Source organism: Chenopodium album, chromosome 18, assembly GCF_948465745.1.
Source record: "Chenopodium album chromosome 18, dcCheAlbu1.1, whole genome shotgun sequence".
Taxonomy (NCBI): Eukaryota; Viridiplantae; Streptophyta; class Magnoliopsida; order Caryophyllales; family Amaranthaceae; genus Chenopodium; species Chenopodium album.
This window is the reverse complement of record NC_137851.1, coordinates 8204513-8219375: the sequence shown is the minus strand read 5'-3', so window position 1 is coordinate 8219375 and position 14863 is coordinate 8204513. Positions and strand designations below refer to the sequence as shown.

The window sequence follows — 14863 nt, the reverse complement described above, 5'->3', positions numbered from 1 at the left end:
GAATTAGTATAAATGGCTAATCAACAAAAATGAAAAATCGATATTAATAAAAATATCACAATTAATATATGTTTCTAATGAAAAAGACAAATTTTATTCACTTAATTGTTAATGTAAATTATTTTAAAATATAAACTAATACTTCCTCTATTTTTTTTAATTGTCCCGTAGTGACATATTGACATGAGTCACATGACATATATGTTGATGCAAAACTTTGATCAATACTATTATTAATTATCAATATCTATAAATTATAACAATTAAATATTAATAATTTAAGATTTGTTCTCTTCAACTTAATTTTAGTTCAGTTTAGTTCGTAATTTCCTTTGCTCATAAACAATTCACTTCAACGCAGTTCAGTTTGGTTCAATTTAGCTCAGCTCACTTCAGTAAATCAGAACATGCTCTTACTCGTTGAGACGATTTGAACAAGTACTCACAAGACTATATTTTTTTTTTAAAAAAAAAATATAATAATTCACAAACATGATCAAAGTAAGTCGAATGAATACTTGAATAGTGCCAAAAATTCCCATTGAAACACTTAAAAAATGGAAGAATTGTCCTCCATCCATAGGGTTGTTCATCGGTCCAAGACCGGTTCGGACCAGACCGAAAATTTTAATTTCAAAAACCGAAGACCGGACTGATTAAGCTAGGGCCGAATCCAGACTGCACCGAAAAAATTGGTCCAAAACCCGGACCGGACCACTTGTGGACCGATTTTAGAAATTTATTTAAAAAATGCTAATTTTAATAATATTATGAAAAACTCGAAAAAAAGTATAGGAAAAACACTTGTTTACATATTGTTTGGCCAAGCTTTTGGAAAACAATTTCTGTTTTCCAGAATTAGTTTTCCAGAATCTATTTCTAGAGAAACACTTACCAGAAACAAAAGTGTTTGGTTTTAAAAGAATTAAAAGTGATTATGAGAAACAGAAACTATTTTACCTTGTTTGGCCCAATTAATTAGAAATTGTTTCTTACACATCCTATTTATAATAATTTATTTAATAATTTTAACAATTGAAACACCTAAATACTGAAATCAGTGCCACATGATGATAATCAAATCAGAGCCACATTATGATAGATAATTTATAGTAGCATTTAAAAAGAAGGGGAATAATCCAATTTTCAACTTGAAGATGACGAACCCAACAATAAGGACAAATAAAATCAACATCAATTGCAGTCCTTAGCAGATCTCCTAGTGCGTGAGTATGTGGGTGAATTGGAGGAGTAGTTGAAATTGTACAACAACAAATTCATCAGTACATTACAATAAAATCAAAACAACCTTAAATTAAACTCAGACATTTGATGTTGTAATTGCTACTTTTGGGGCAATAAGAACAGGAAATTAACAGCAACCACAACCACACCAACTCTTTTGGGTGGTCGGAAAGGCGGCGGCGTCGGTGGTCACGATTCCATTTTGCCGGTGTTGATGGAGGATGTATTGCGCTGTGAGTAAAGGGTTGTTTTTGTCCAAAAAAAAGTTTCATTAAATGAGTAGAGCAGCTCCCCGAGAAACAGCAAGAGGAAGCTACAATTTGGTGCTTCTCCTTCTACACTCCCTAGAAGCTATTTTGGGCTTCTTGATAAAGTATTTCTATTTTAGAAAAATCCCTTGTTTGGCTCAGATTCCATTTCTTAAATTGAGAATCACTTTGAAACACTTGGCCAAATACTACCTTAGCGTCTTTTTTTTGTATCTTCAGTACAAAAAACTCATATAATTGAAGTTTTCAAAGGTTATTAAGAATAATCATAACCATTATGTAAGATTTTATGCATAAATTTAAGAAAAAAATCGTTTCGATTCAAGACCGGTTTTTATAGGGTTTTAGACCGGACTAGAGACCAGGAAAATAAAATTTTAAACCTAAAAATCAGACCAGTTAATTTGATCCGGTCTGATCCGGGTCATTTTTTCGGTCCGGATCGATTTTTGAACACCCTAGTCCTCCACAGACCATACTCCGTTTAACCATTTTGAAATTGATAGACCCGAATTCAGATGATCCATAAAAAAGCGGGTAATTGAAATCGGCGGATTTGCCCGTTAAACCTCTATTTTGTTGCTCTAAAAATTGTCTCAATTCTCACTTGCTGGAAACACACTATAAACCCTAGATAAAACCCTAAATCCCCAAAAACTCTTCTCCATAAATTTCTACCATTAACTCTTCAAATCGTTCAATCTTGCTGTTTCAATTTGCATCATCTAGTTTTCGAACCCTAAAATTGCTAGCAATTTGGTGCAATTGATAAGCAAAGAGCAAAAGCAGTGTCAGAAGTAGAAGACGAAAAAGTGAGGAGAGAGAAAAAAAAATGGAGGTTGATAGGGAAGATGGGCGTACGCCAACTATGTTGAGACCTTTGGCTTGTTCTAGAACTGTCCTTAATCGTGCTCATGGTTCTGCTAGTTGGTCCCAAGGTAATTTCTTTTAAATCTTTCTGGGTATTTTTTTCCTTAAATTTGAGTATTGTTTTATGTTTTTGATTCATTAATTGTTGATATTTTGGGTTAATGATGAGGGGGGTTTTGATACTCCCTTGGTCCGGAATTAATAGTCACTTTGATAGTGTAATTTGAACTAGTAGTGTGACACTGATTGAGAGGGTATTTGATGATTATTTTTGTCTATTTTGCAATAGTTGTCTTGAATGGGTTTTGATAGTGGGCCATTTTTGTTGGGTTTGCTATTTTCTCAAAGAAACAATTCCTTCCTGCATTGTTTGATATCAACTAAAAATTGTTTTTTTCTTCTTGTCTTCAATGATGAGTGCTTCTTACATTTTGTAATGCTTGAACTTGCTGCATAAATGCTGTATTCAATAGGAAGATCGGAGAATGTGGGTCGAGAGCACTTGTTTTTCTTTGTGATCTAATGTTGTGTGTAACGGATCAATATCCAAGCTCAAATGCCCATTAGAATTTGGAAGTGCTAAACTCGTGTTTCACCTTGTAAAGCAGACAAAATTGTTGAGTTTGGATATTGTTATTGTTTCGGAGTCTGAATAACGCCTTCTTCTTAATGTAATTGCATAAGGGTTGAAATTTTTGAAGATGGATTTACTTATTATGTTGGCTATATGTTGTTCAGATGTGTAATTTCTCGCATATTTTTGTTTTATAGGGGATACCAAAGTGTTAGCTGCAGTTTATGGACCAAAGGCTGGGACTAAGAAGAATGAAAATCCAGAGAAGGCTTCGATTGAAGTTATTTGGAAGCCTAAAACGGGACAAATTGGTAAGGTTAGCTTGATATTGTATAGCATCCATGCTCTCGCTTACTTGTTAGCCCTCGTGAATTTGATTAGCTACTACTGGTGTGGAGTATGCGTTTCATGAAATTCATGATATTTACATATGACAATGTTTATCATTTTTATTTAGCTTGTTAATGATTGCTTGCATTTGCCAAATACTGCTGATGAATTTTTAGAAAAGCTAAAAATTCGAATCTGTTGCAACACCTTTCCTGAGTTGTGGTTTTTAGGAAAATGATCAGCTTATATATGAATGATATTTAGACAATTTTTTTGTATGAGGATAATGAATTTTCCAAATGTTAAAATCTTATCTGGTTTTCATTGATTGTTCCTTGATAGTTATTGGTGACATCCCTGGACATGTATATGTAATTGATTTGAATCTTTTTCTCACCTAGACTTAGTATCAGGACTCAATCATCTAATAACTTTTTATCAACTAGGTAAATTGGAGAGGGAGTATGAGATGATTCTGAAGAGAACATTACAAAGTATCTGTATATTGACTGTCAACCCGAATACAACCACCTCAATAATTGTTCAGGTAAGGCTTTAATTTCTACTTGTTCTTCTGCATTGGTTCTGCATTGTTCAGGATATTGTTTTTGCCAAATGTCAAAATCTTATCCGGTTTATATTCTTGCTCCACCTAAAATCGGTTACTATTCCAATTTATGAATATCTGCTTTGTCTAATTTATGCTCCATAGTTATTTGATGCACTGTTTTTGACTTTTTGCAACCTTGTTCTACTTTTCTAAATATTATTACAATATATAAATTTTTTTTGTTTTGGTAAGGTTTTAATTTGAAAACAAATTTTATAATATATTAGATACTTGCTTACTTTATATATAATGTCCCATTTAACTTTGAGTACTTCTATTCTATTAAAAAGAACGAAAAGGTTCTTTTTTCCATAGTGACATTCTTATTCACTTCTGTTAAACAGACTATTTTTTTATTTAAATTATTATTTCCATTTTCCATTATTATCACTCAATTTAATTGATGTTTCCAAGTTTACACAAGAAGATTGTCTTGCACATCTTCTGTTGTGGACCTTGTGGTTACATTGATGAAATGTTCTACATGGTCCATTTGATTCTTTAGATCTGGCAGGAGTTGGAATTTAAATACCATATAAATATTGTTTGTTTTTATGATAAATTGTGGGGAGCCTTCTTAAGCTGCTTGAGAAAATACTCTTTTTATTTTTCTTCTACCTATTTAAAATTTCGTGGCATATGATGTTATACACTTGATCTCTGAATATCAGGTAAGTAATGTTGAAATTCAAGGTAACTGATGCCAGTTTCTCTGCAGAACCCAGAAATCTGTTTTTTTTTTTTTTTTTTTTTTTTAAATAAAATAAAATCCTTTTGAACTATGTTGAATTTTGCATAATTTTACTTTGCAACATGTTGCAGAGGGGAATTAAGGGTGGATTTAATCCAAGACAAAGTGTGGGGTGTTTAATATACTTTCTGACATAAACGTTTTTTGGCCAAGTGAAATGTCTTCATTATCATAGTTATCATAGTCTCCAAGGATCTAGCAAGCATTATGATACCAACATAACCAGCAGTTACGTAAAAATGCACATCTCCTCTTCAAGTTCCTAGTATAAAAGCAATTTATAAGATTTTGGTACTGATTCTAAAATTTCTAATTTCTAAATGCTATTTCCTCTCTCTCTCTCTCTCTCTCTCTCTCTCTCTCTCTCTCTCTCTCTCTCTCTCTCTCTCTCGTGTGTGTGTGTGTGTGAGGGAGGGGTGGCAAACTGGGGAAGCAGTAAATGGCTTTCCTTTTATGCTCTTCACCTTTTTGGCTATGAAAAGTGATGAAAAGCATTATAGGTCTCACTGTTAGTTTAATCACATCTACCTTAGTCTTCACTTAAATTGGTTGTTTTTTTAGGCTTCAAAACCCCTGGAAAGGTGCTCACTATTTCCTGTGTGTGAATATAATTTTTTTTTTTTCTGGGAAAATACATAATAGCAACATTATCCTTTCCCATGATTTTTTTTAATACTTTTAGTTAGTTAACTTTTCAGGGGAAGTTATATCCTTCGGTGCAAGCTGTATATGCCAAAATGCCATAGTAAACTCTTACAGGGAATATCTTGTTATTTTATCATTTAAATCACAGTGTACTTGAGGATTTTCTCTAAAGAGAATTAAGGGGAGATTTGGAATTGATTGCTAGTTCTAAGAACTTTCCAAACGAAATACTTGTGTATATGTTCCATCCTGTAAAGATTTTACCATCAAACTTTACACAAATAATAAGTGCAATTGGTGCATAGGGTTTAGCTTATAGAATGCTAGGATAAGAAGAATGGTGAAAGATGTTGGGTGAATATGCTATATGTTTTTTTTGAACCAAATAGGGCAATAAAATTGGACATATCATTACACAAAGGAGGACATTTGTTGTGCTGCTGATGGATAAACATTAGGAGGTTTTGAATAGTTTATGGAGATTATGAGCATTTCTCTTACTTTCTCAAGCTCGTATCACTTCTAAATTTGTTGTGTAATTATTAATGTGAGGTTGGGCATTCTCAATGATGAAATGTGTCTACGAGTAAAACGCCTTTAACGAGTGACGGAAACCAACTAATGTTGTTAATTACATTTATTATCTGATGTTTTGACTGTCCATTCTCATGTTTGCTAATTTAATGTGAGTTCGTTTATCAAACTGAAACTACAGTGAAACTATCTCTAATCTCCACTAATTCACTACAGTTCTAGAAAAGAAGAAAATTTAAATAGTTCAGAAATTATCTTATTGTATGTGATGGTGCTTGCAAATATTCTTTACTTATTTTCAAACTGAACTGCTCTTTTATAACAATCCACCAAACTGCACCTAGCATATCAATGCAACCCCTTTCACATCCCCACTCCCCTCACCCCATATTGGAAAAAGGCTGTTGTAATTTTTTTGTATGTGTTTATTTGCAGGTTGTTAATGATGATGGTGCTGTATCCTTATGTTAATCTACTTGCACAATGTCTTGTTGTACACATTGATATTCTTACTGGTTTCTTATCAACTTTGTCTTCTTCTATCTTTACCTGTGGGGCTGTGATTATTCTTTTCTCTCTTTGTTTATTTTACTTCCAATTTCCTTACTGCTTTTCTTCTAGCTGATGTGGTGCTGATAATGAGCAAAAATTTGACTACTAACCCCGTGTCGTTGTGTACGTACTTGGTTTAATCCCTAATTTGCTTTGCTTTACTAGTCCATGAATCAAAATCCAATTACAAGATCTTGTATCATTAAAATTTCCTTGACTGAAACTGCCACTAGCTTCTTCCTTGTGCAATTAATGCTGCTTGTGCTGCACTTGTTGATGCTGGAATCCCTTTGAAGCATCTTGCTGGTATTTTTTAACTCCTCCCTCAATTAGTAAAATGACATGAATGTTTCAAATTTTGGAGTCTTGTTATGCATTGAGGTACTTTGATTATGTACAGATATATTTGTTTGTAATTTTTATTGTAACATTACAATTATTTTGTGCTGCAGTTGCAATATGCTGCTGTTTGGCTGAAACAGGATGTGTTATATTGGATCCTACAAAACTAGAAGAGCAGGCAAGTGATGGTCGTGTTTTATTTTCTAAGATTCTCTATGGTACTATCTTAGTAACTGGTGATTGGTCAATGTTTCTTAAAATTTTGAGAATAACCATGCTCTCATAAGGATATTCTAGAAGCTAAAGGCTCAAATTTAAAATCTTTAAAAACTTCTTAATATGTGAAAGTTCATGTGGATGGAATAGGGGAAAAAATTATGGCTTTTGAGATTTTTATTTTTTCAAGTTCATAGCTAATCCCGTTTTCAGTCCACTAGGGCCTACCTCTTACCCTAACTTAGAGAGGCAAATTCTTATTTGTTATTAATATTATTATCGTAATTTTTGTTTTTGGTGTTGAGGGGAAATGCGAGGGGTTATGTGTTGCAAAATTGTGAATGGAACATCTACATCATCTAAGTATATTTGTTTGCTGGCAGAAAATGAAGGCATTTGTGTATTTGGTGTTCCCAAATTCCGTGTTATCAGTTGTACAAGATTCAGGCCCTACAACTGATGACCCGATGGAGCACGGAATTATCACATCTGTTACCCATGGAGCAATGTCAGGTACTTGTCATTGTTAATTGTACACTGCCCTCTCTCTGTCACAGCCAATTGTATGCACGCACGCATGCACATGTAATATAAGCTGCTTAATATTGTAGTAAGCATCATGAAGTAGGCAGTTCTTCCCCATTTAAAAATGAGGTGTTGAGCCTTTAATATATGAGCTGCAATGACACTTAAAGGGGACTTGATAGGGCTGTTTCATCTAGCTGTCCTATTCTCTATGCAGTTACATTGCTACTATAAGCAATATATAGCTTTGAAGATATTTTTGGATGCTCTTGGGTGAACTGACGTGTAATTGCCTGCTACCCATCCCCTGTTGTTGGGTGGCTCTTATGATAGATGTTAATTTTACATTAATGCACATAATTATGTAGTAAAGACTATGCCTTCGTTTTGGGTTTAATTAAAGGGTGGTTGATGGGTTCATTAAATTTCAAATTTTCAATCAACATCTTCACTCAGGCTTTGTCATTGAACCAGGATAGTTTGTCATTCAGAATTATTTCTGATGTCCAATTGCTCAACATGAGCAAAATATTTATGCATTTTGGAGCAATTATCCACAGTTGATAAAATTAAAATTAACTTTACAAGAGTTAAAAACTCAGTACCATTTTCCAGGATGAGCAGGCAGGCTTAATCCATAAGTCACTAGTAGCCTGAGTATTATTTTGAAATAGAAATAAAAGTCTCATCTGGTGTAACTTCCATTCGGATACTCTTATATGTGGAGATGGAGATTATTGCAACCGGTGTATGATGTTAAATTATTTTTTTTTTAACCAATCTTACTTGATCTAGTAATTGTTTGCTTATTCTATTCTTTTTAACCAATCTATGTAATGCTAACTTGTTGATCATGTTTACTTTGCTATGCTCTTCTGAAACATGGAAGAATTGAAATCTAGGCTCTTGGTTATAGTCGTGTGTTTTGTTGCATATTTGATTACCATAAATTTATATGTAGAGTTTTTATCGGTACCCTCATTTCTGCATCATCACCAGTTGTGATTAGAATTAATCTATACCTTTCTCTTGCAGTTGATGACTATTTTAACTGTCTCAAGAGTGGACGAGCTGCCACAGCAAAACTCTCTAATTTTCTAAGAAGCCGCTTGCAAAATCGGCTTCCAAGCGACCTGCTTGGGGATACATGATTTATCTGGCTAGGTAAATTGTATGATTACTGTCATTGGGAGATAAATTTTTCACAAAGTTACTTGTTGTATCTACTTCCATATGATATGAACAGCTGTGCTTTGTATGATTTATTTCTAGCTGAGTCTGCATTACTTTTGAGTGTGACATTGAAAGCAATTTTACTTCTGGCTTTTTAAGCTCAATACTGTCAGTATATTTAGAGTTCTTCATTAAGTTGTAGCTGCAATATTTAAAGATAATTACTGTCACTGTCTTTTGATGATAAAAAGCAACTGTCTAACAAATTTATGGGTTATAAGATGACAGTAAATTCATTTGATGTAAAAATCTAATGTGTTTGTGCACATTAAAAGTAATGTTGTCTGATAAGGTGACTGAAACTGATTACAGGAAGTAATGTTGGTGTTTGGAAGTTCAATTTTGTTCATTTTAAATTCCAACAAACTCGTAATGAAACTGGTAAGATTTTGTCCGGGAAGAGTATAAATTTTGACAGAGTATGCCTATTACAGTATAAGGATCAAATTTACTGTACTCTGCATTAATCATCGATAACTTTAAGTATGTAGTTGCATATAGGACCGTTGGCTGTGCTGCTCTTGTATGGTAACTCTGTTAGAGTTTGGACTGCTGCTGTATTCGAATCTTATAACTCCCTCACATCCTTAGTTAAAAATATACAAGTAATTTCTTCACCTCAAATCACTTTTTTTTTTTTTTTTTTTTGGTCCTCTTCTATGCTAAATGTCTTAAATTAATGTGTTCATTCATTAATTTGGTACTCCCTCCGTTTTTAAATACTTGTTCTATTTCTCCATGTGCGGAGTTTTAGGAGAAATTGAAGAAAGTAATAAAATATGGAGGTAGTGGGGTTGGTGGAAAAATAAAAAATTGTAAAAAAGCCAAAAGTGATGGAGAGAATTGAAGGAGGGAGAATATGGAATTAATATTATTGGGTTCACTTGGTGAGAGAAATTAATTAAATATCGTAAAAACTTTCCAAATAAGTAAATGGAGCAAGTATTTAAAAATGGCTAGAAAAGGAAAGTGGAGCAAGTATTTAAAAACAGAGGGAGTATTTATCTTCTCTCAAAATTTCCCCAAATGTTTATCCCACACTTAGTTTTATTTTTACTACCTTTTCATGAGTCTTAAAACTTTGTGTCAATCGCTTGCGAGCAAGTAACTAAGGGTAAAAGAGTAAATTTTCCGTTCTCACCCATAAATGGGACATACAATTTGGATTTGAAATAAATTGAAAGGGAAGCACAAAATAATGTCGTCCTAATGCAAACCAAATTTTATAAGAAGCAGAAAATAAATGCACACATGGGTTGCGTTAAGAATTTAAGACGAGTAGTGACTTATAAGTACATACAACAATGACAAGTCGATGTCTCACAGAGTTGGGGATGATTTAGTTGGTTTGAATTTCTCTTTCGATTTTAGGAGATCTTGAGATCAATTTTCATCACCTATCCTTGTGATTCTTTAAAATTTAGAACATGAACTATTGACCGCAGACAAGTAGATGTTTCATTGTCAAAAAAAAAAAAAATAGATGTTTCGGCATATGAACTATTGACTGCAAACCTCCATCAATGACTGGCTTTATCTAGCATGCTAACTCACAAATTACTCCCTTTAGGATAGGTAGGAATGTAGGATCTTCCACCGGATCCGGTTGGGGACTAACCCATAATATAAATACAAGGTTATACCTTGTACTTCGTATGTATAATATATATAATTTTTTTTTCAATAATATTGTTTTGGTTAGCTATGGAGTATTTGTTATAAATTCTACTCGTGTATTGTATGAGTACAAATATACGCATTGGCATTGCTTACATCAATGACGTGCCATAAAACTCCTAGCTGAGTGCACTTATTTTAAATGGACAAGAGTACGGATCGGAGGTTCAATATTGGCCCCTCTATTATTATCAGTTATCACTACGTCCGTTTCAGATTATTTACAACGATAAGACATTTTTACTCACACTTTGTATCAAGTTATTACAAAAAATAAGAAACGGAGGTACTAGGATCCACCATTTTTTAAAGACTACTAATATACTCTTTTATTTGGATCTAATTGTGCCATATTTGAATTACAATAAGGGCTTGTTCTGATTGACTGAACTGAGTTGAAATGAATTGAACTGAATATTTTATGAGAGAAGGAAATTAAGAACTGAATTGAACTAAACTAAAAATAATCTGAAGAGAACAGACTCTTAATGTGATTATTAACTCCGAATCAAATAAGTATAATATTATGAATTTTGAGGCCGGTCACTGATTTCAAATGCTCTATTTATTATGTTTTATTGAAGTTGAATTATCTCAAGTTGGCTTGTTAATTTTTACTTATTCGATTCGAGTAAAAGTCAAGTGGATAGAGTGATTTCATATCCTTGTATGAAGTACAAGTAAATATCAACTTGATCCTTCTCATTATGATTTGTACTATGTATATAAAAGAAGCTATATTTCACAAAACTCTTTAATGCGAACCTCCAGCTTGACTATTGTACATTTGTACGTATGGTGACAAATCAGTGACCTAATTATGTTATAGAGATTGTTAGGTTTTCTATTAGTTCTTTAATTAAATTTTGAGCTGAGTAAACCTTGACCTCTCAGTTTTTTGTTTGCAGTGAATCAATTTCAAAGTAAATCAATATCAACAAGTACACTACAATTACAAAGAGCAAAAAACAGAAAAAAAAGTTTGAAAGTACAATCGTCTAAAATAAATATAGAGATAAAAAATTTTACGGGTTAACAGACACACGTTGAAATTAGTGAATTTAGGGTTACATGTGATGTCTTTATGCCTAATTTTATGTACCTTGATTTCTTGGATGTAAAATTTTTTGTACCGAATTGTCCAATACTCATAACATTATATAACAAGCTGCCAACTTTTCTTATTATGAGTTTATGACATCGTTACCCATTCGAGTAATTGGAAGCACCGAAGCATCCAACCCCATCTCATATTCGTTACCCATTTTGAGATAATTTAACCTTCAATTCACATTTGTCCATAAACATTATTCTTAATTAAAATGTTGTACATATTCCTAAGACCTAAGTGCTATATAAGAAGCGAAAATAGCAAAATGTTAAGAATTGTATTCATTAATTACACAAATTTACATGTGATTTTTTTTATGCATTTCTAAACTAATATGACGTATCAAATAAAGAAAGATATTTAATACTACGTACTTATTTAATTTGTAGTCCTAAAGGGGTAGCAATGCACTTATATAAATTGTTTAACCAACCCTTTTTCTCACTAACCACCACAATAGTTATGCCAAAAATTAGCTAGGTAAGACCCTGTTCTCTTCACCTTAAAAAAATAATATTAAGTAAAAATAATTTCACTTCAGTAAAAATAAGTTCAGTTGAGTAAAATTAATTTTAAATCAATAAAAATAAGTTCGGTTCAGTAAAATTCAGTTTTCTTAAAGAAGAATCATAATAGAAAATCAGTAAAAATAATTTCAGTTCAGTAAAAATAATTTCAGTTCAGCAAAATTAAGGTGAAGAGAACGGGGCCTAAGTATTACATATGTCATAATCATACATAACGAATCAAATTAAATAGTCTCCTAATTAAACATTATTTGGCCTTTTGTAAACTATTCTTGGAGTAAATACAAATTTATCACCTTCATGCTTGAGTTGTTTATGATTGTGGCAAATATGTAAATAAATAACAAAAAAAAACACTATTCAAGGAAGAACCGTTAATAGTGTTAGCAATTCTATCATGAACAATGTTTTTTTTTTTTTGCACTATTCATGGTAGAACCACTAACACTATTAGAGGCTCTACTGCGAATAGTGAAAAAAAAAAAACAATATTCATGGTAGAATCGCTAATGGTGTTATCAGTTTTAACATGAACGATGTTTTTTTTTTTATTTAATTACAAATTTGTCATTTGATAAACAAAAGGTGATAAACCGGACAAGCATCCTATTCTTGTGGTGAAAGATGCAACGATGTGTTCAATATATATACTTCAGTGCAATAAATTTAAACTATTTTTGCGGTCGATACAATAATGATTTTAATTCATGCACACGTTTTCTAAAGTACGAGTACATATTTTGGTGCGAATTTTCTTACATACATAAACATAAATAGATTAATTTCTGTGGGGGTATAATAAATTGTTGCTTAATTTGAATTGCATGTTTAAATGCATACCATTCCCCCAACCAACTTAACCCATTATATTGCCAAAAAATCTTTTACTCCTTATGTAATTTTTCATTAAATAATGATTAGCTAACTTTCCGACGCTTTTTAAATGCCTCTTGCATGCTTAAATGCCCTACACGTACCACCTTACATTCTTACAACGTAACGTTCTCCAAAATTTCTTCACTTTCTATTCAATTTCTTCTTTCTAACTATGAACCACTCCATACAAAGCGTCAAGATTGATAGAAATAATTCTATGTCTAGTTATATTCATGGTGATGAAGATGATAATACCTATAAGGAAGTTAATCAATCACCGAGTTTTAATCAATTTTCGTTACACCACCTTAGCTTCATCCCTGAACCACCATCATCGCCATCACCATTGGTCCCACCAAGTCCCGAATCCATATGGTCCCGTTCACCTTTATTGACCCCTACACACCCTTCTCTACTTTATTGCTGTATTTCATCTATGCACCGCGATGGAGATATCTACTCCATCGCGGTGTCAAATGACCTAGTGCTAACCGGCTCATCTGGCCGTCGTATTCATGCATGGCAGTCACTTGACTGCCATGCAAAAGGGTACATACATGCAAGCTCAGGTGAGGTTCGAGCCATGGTGGCTCATGGTGAGGTACTCTTTACTTCACACAAGGATCACAAGATTAGGGTTTGGAACATGAAGAATTGTAGTGGTACTAGTAGTAGTAGTAGTAGCTTTAGACCTAGGAAGTTAACTACCCTACCAAATGATAGTCATTTCAAAAAAATCATTTATAGGCCAATTACCCCACAATTTAAGGGCACTTCTAAGCCAATTATTATCCCACAACACAGGGACACTATCTCTTGCATGGCTTACTACCATGTTGAAGGGATTCTATACACCGGCTCATTCGATCGAACCGTTAAAGCTTGGAGGGTTAATGAGAGGAAATGTATTGACTCATTTATAGCTCATGGTGGCAACATCAATGATATGGTGGTTAACCAACAAAATGGCTATCTTTTTACATGTTCATCCGATGGAACGGTAAAAATGTGGTTAAGGGTTTATGGTGAAAACTCTCATGCCCTAATCAAGGTTCTTGTATTTCATGCCTACCCTTTTCATGCTTTAGCCTTTAGTGTCGCGGTGTCACATAAGAGCTTCTTATACTCAGGTTCTACGGATGGTACGATTAACTATTGGGAGCAAGAGCTCTCTTGTAGGTACACTCATGGAGGGTTCTTACAAGGGCATAGGTTCGCGGTCCTTAGTCTTGTGACTATTGAGAATATTGTGATTAGTGGATCTGAGGACTCGACGATTAGGATATGGAAAAGAGAGAAAGGAAGAGGTAATATACACGAGTGCCTCGCCGTGTTGGAGGGTCATAGAGGGCCTGTAAGATGCTTGGCTGCTTTTTTACAAAAGGATAAGTTTGCTTTGAGTTTCTTGGTGTATAGTGCTAGTTTGGATCAAACGTTTAAGACGTGGAGAGTTAAGTTGTTGTCTTCGGAAGTAAAGAAATCGCCTTTCGGAGATGATGATCATGATGATGATGATGATGATAGGGAGGAGAGTAAATCTCAAATGGAGTTTGAGACAAGTCCTGTGTTGTCTCCTTCATGGGTCAAGAAGAAGCTCCAAATTAGTCGCAGTTTACATAAGTTGGTTTAATAATTTAATTACATGATGAATTGATGATTATGTTTTATGTAGTGTGTTATTTATATTTATATTAGTACATACCATATTATTACTGTCATTAGTTATCTTTTTATCCTAATTTTATACCTAGCTATGCCCTCTAGGTTATTACATTTAATTTGTGCTACAAAGTAATGTATACTTTTATATATATATATTAAATTTTTTAATAAAACTTGGAACAAGAAAAGACGTCAACCAAGATCAATAGCAAAATTAACTTGGCCGCCTACAACCTCAAATTAAATTCTTTGACCTAGAATACAATAAAATAAAAGATAAAAAAAATATAAAGTTATATTTATTTTAAATTAGG

The 14863-nt window shown here is 33.1% G+C and overlaps 2 protein-coding genes and 1 non-coding gene across 3 annotated transcripts; all 3 read left to right on the top strand.

Moving 5' to 3' along the window:
- Positions 1–2097: 2097 nt before the first annotated feature.
- LOC145592963 (exosome complex exonuclease RRP46 homolog) lies at positions 2098–8886 on the top strand. Its single transcript, XM_081649482.1, has 8 exons — positions 2098–2452; positions 3156–3269; positions 3735–3835; positions 6264–6284; positions 6614–6686; positions 6833–6900; positions 7322–7451; positions 8499–8886. Exons 1-8 carry the CDS (start codon positions 2347–2349, stop codon positions 8612–8614), a joined length of 729 nt encoding a protein of 242 aa, XP_081505608.1. The 5' UTR covers positions 2098–2346; the 3' UTR covers positions 8615–8886.
- Positions 4543–4603, top strand: LOC145593358 (small nucleolar RNA snoR101). Its single transcript, XR_014102700.1, has one exon. It is a non-coding gene; the product is annotated as a small nucleolar RNA snoR101 (small nucleolar RNA).
- A 4173-nt stretch (positions 8887–13059) lies between the features above and the next one.
- LOC145591718 (protein JINGUBANG-like) lies at positions 13060–14626 on the top strand. Its single transcript, XM_081648222.1, has one exon. It carries the CDS (start codon positions 13060–13062, stop codon positions 14515–14517), a length of 1458 nt encoding a protein of 485 aa, XP_081504348.1. The 3' UTR covers positions 14518–14626.
- The last annotated feature ends 237 nt before the right edge of the window (positions 14627–14863 follow it).

Excerpts from the sequence above, each read along its gene's own strand:
- LOC145592963 (XM_081649482.1), top strand. The coding sequence starts at position 2,347 with ATGGAGGTTGATAGGGAAGATGGGCGTACGCCAACTATGTTGAGACCT. Across the intron at positions 6,901-7,321 it reads CTACAAAACTAGAAGAGCAG|AAAATGAAGGCATTTGTGTA; the intron begins GCAAGTGATGGT and ends GTTTGCTGGCAG. Across the intron at positions 7,452-8,498 it reads TACCCATGGAGCAATGTCAG|TTGATGACTATTTTAACTGT; the intron begins GTACTTGTCATT and ends TTTCTCTTGCAG.
- LOC145591718 (XM_081648222.1), top strand. The coding sequence starts at position 13,060 with ATGAACCACTCCATACAAAGCGTCAAGATTGATAGAAATAATTCTATG.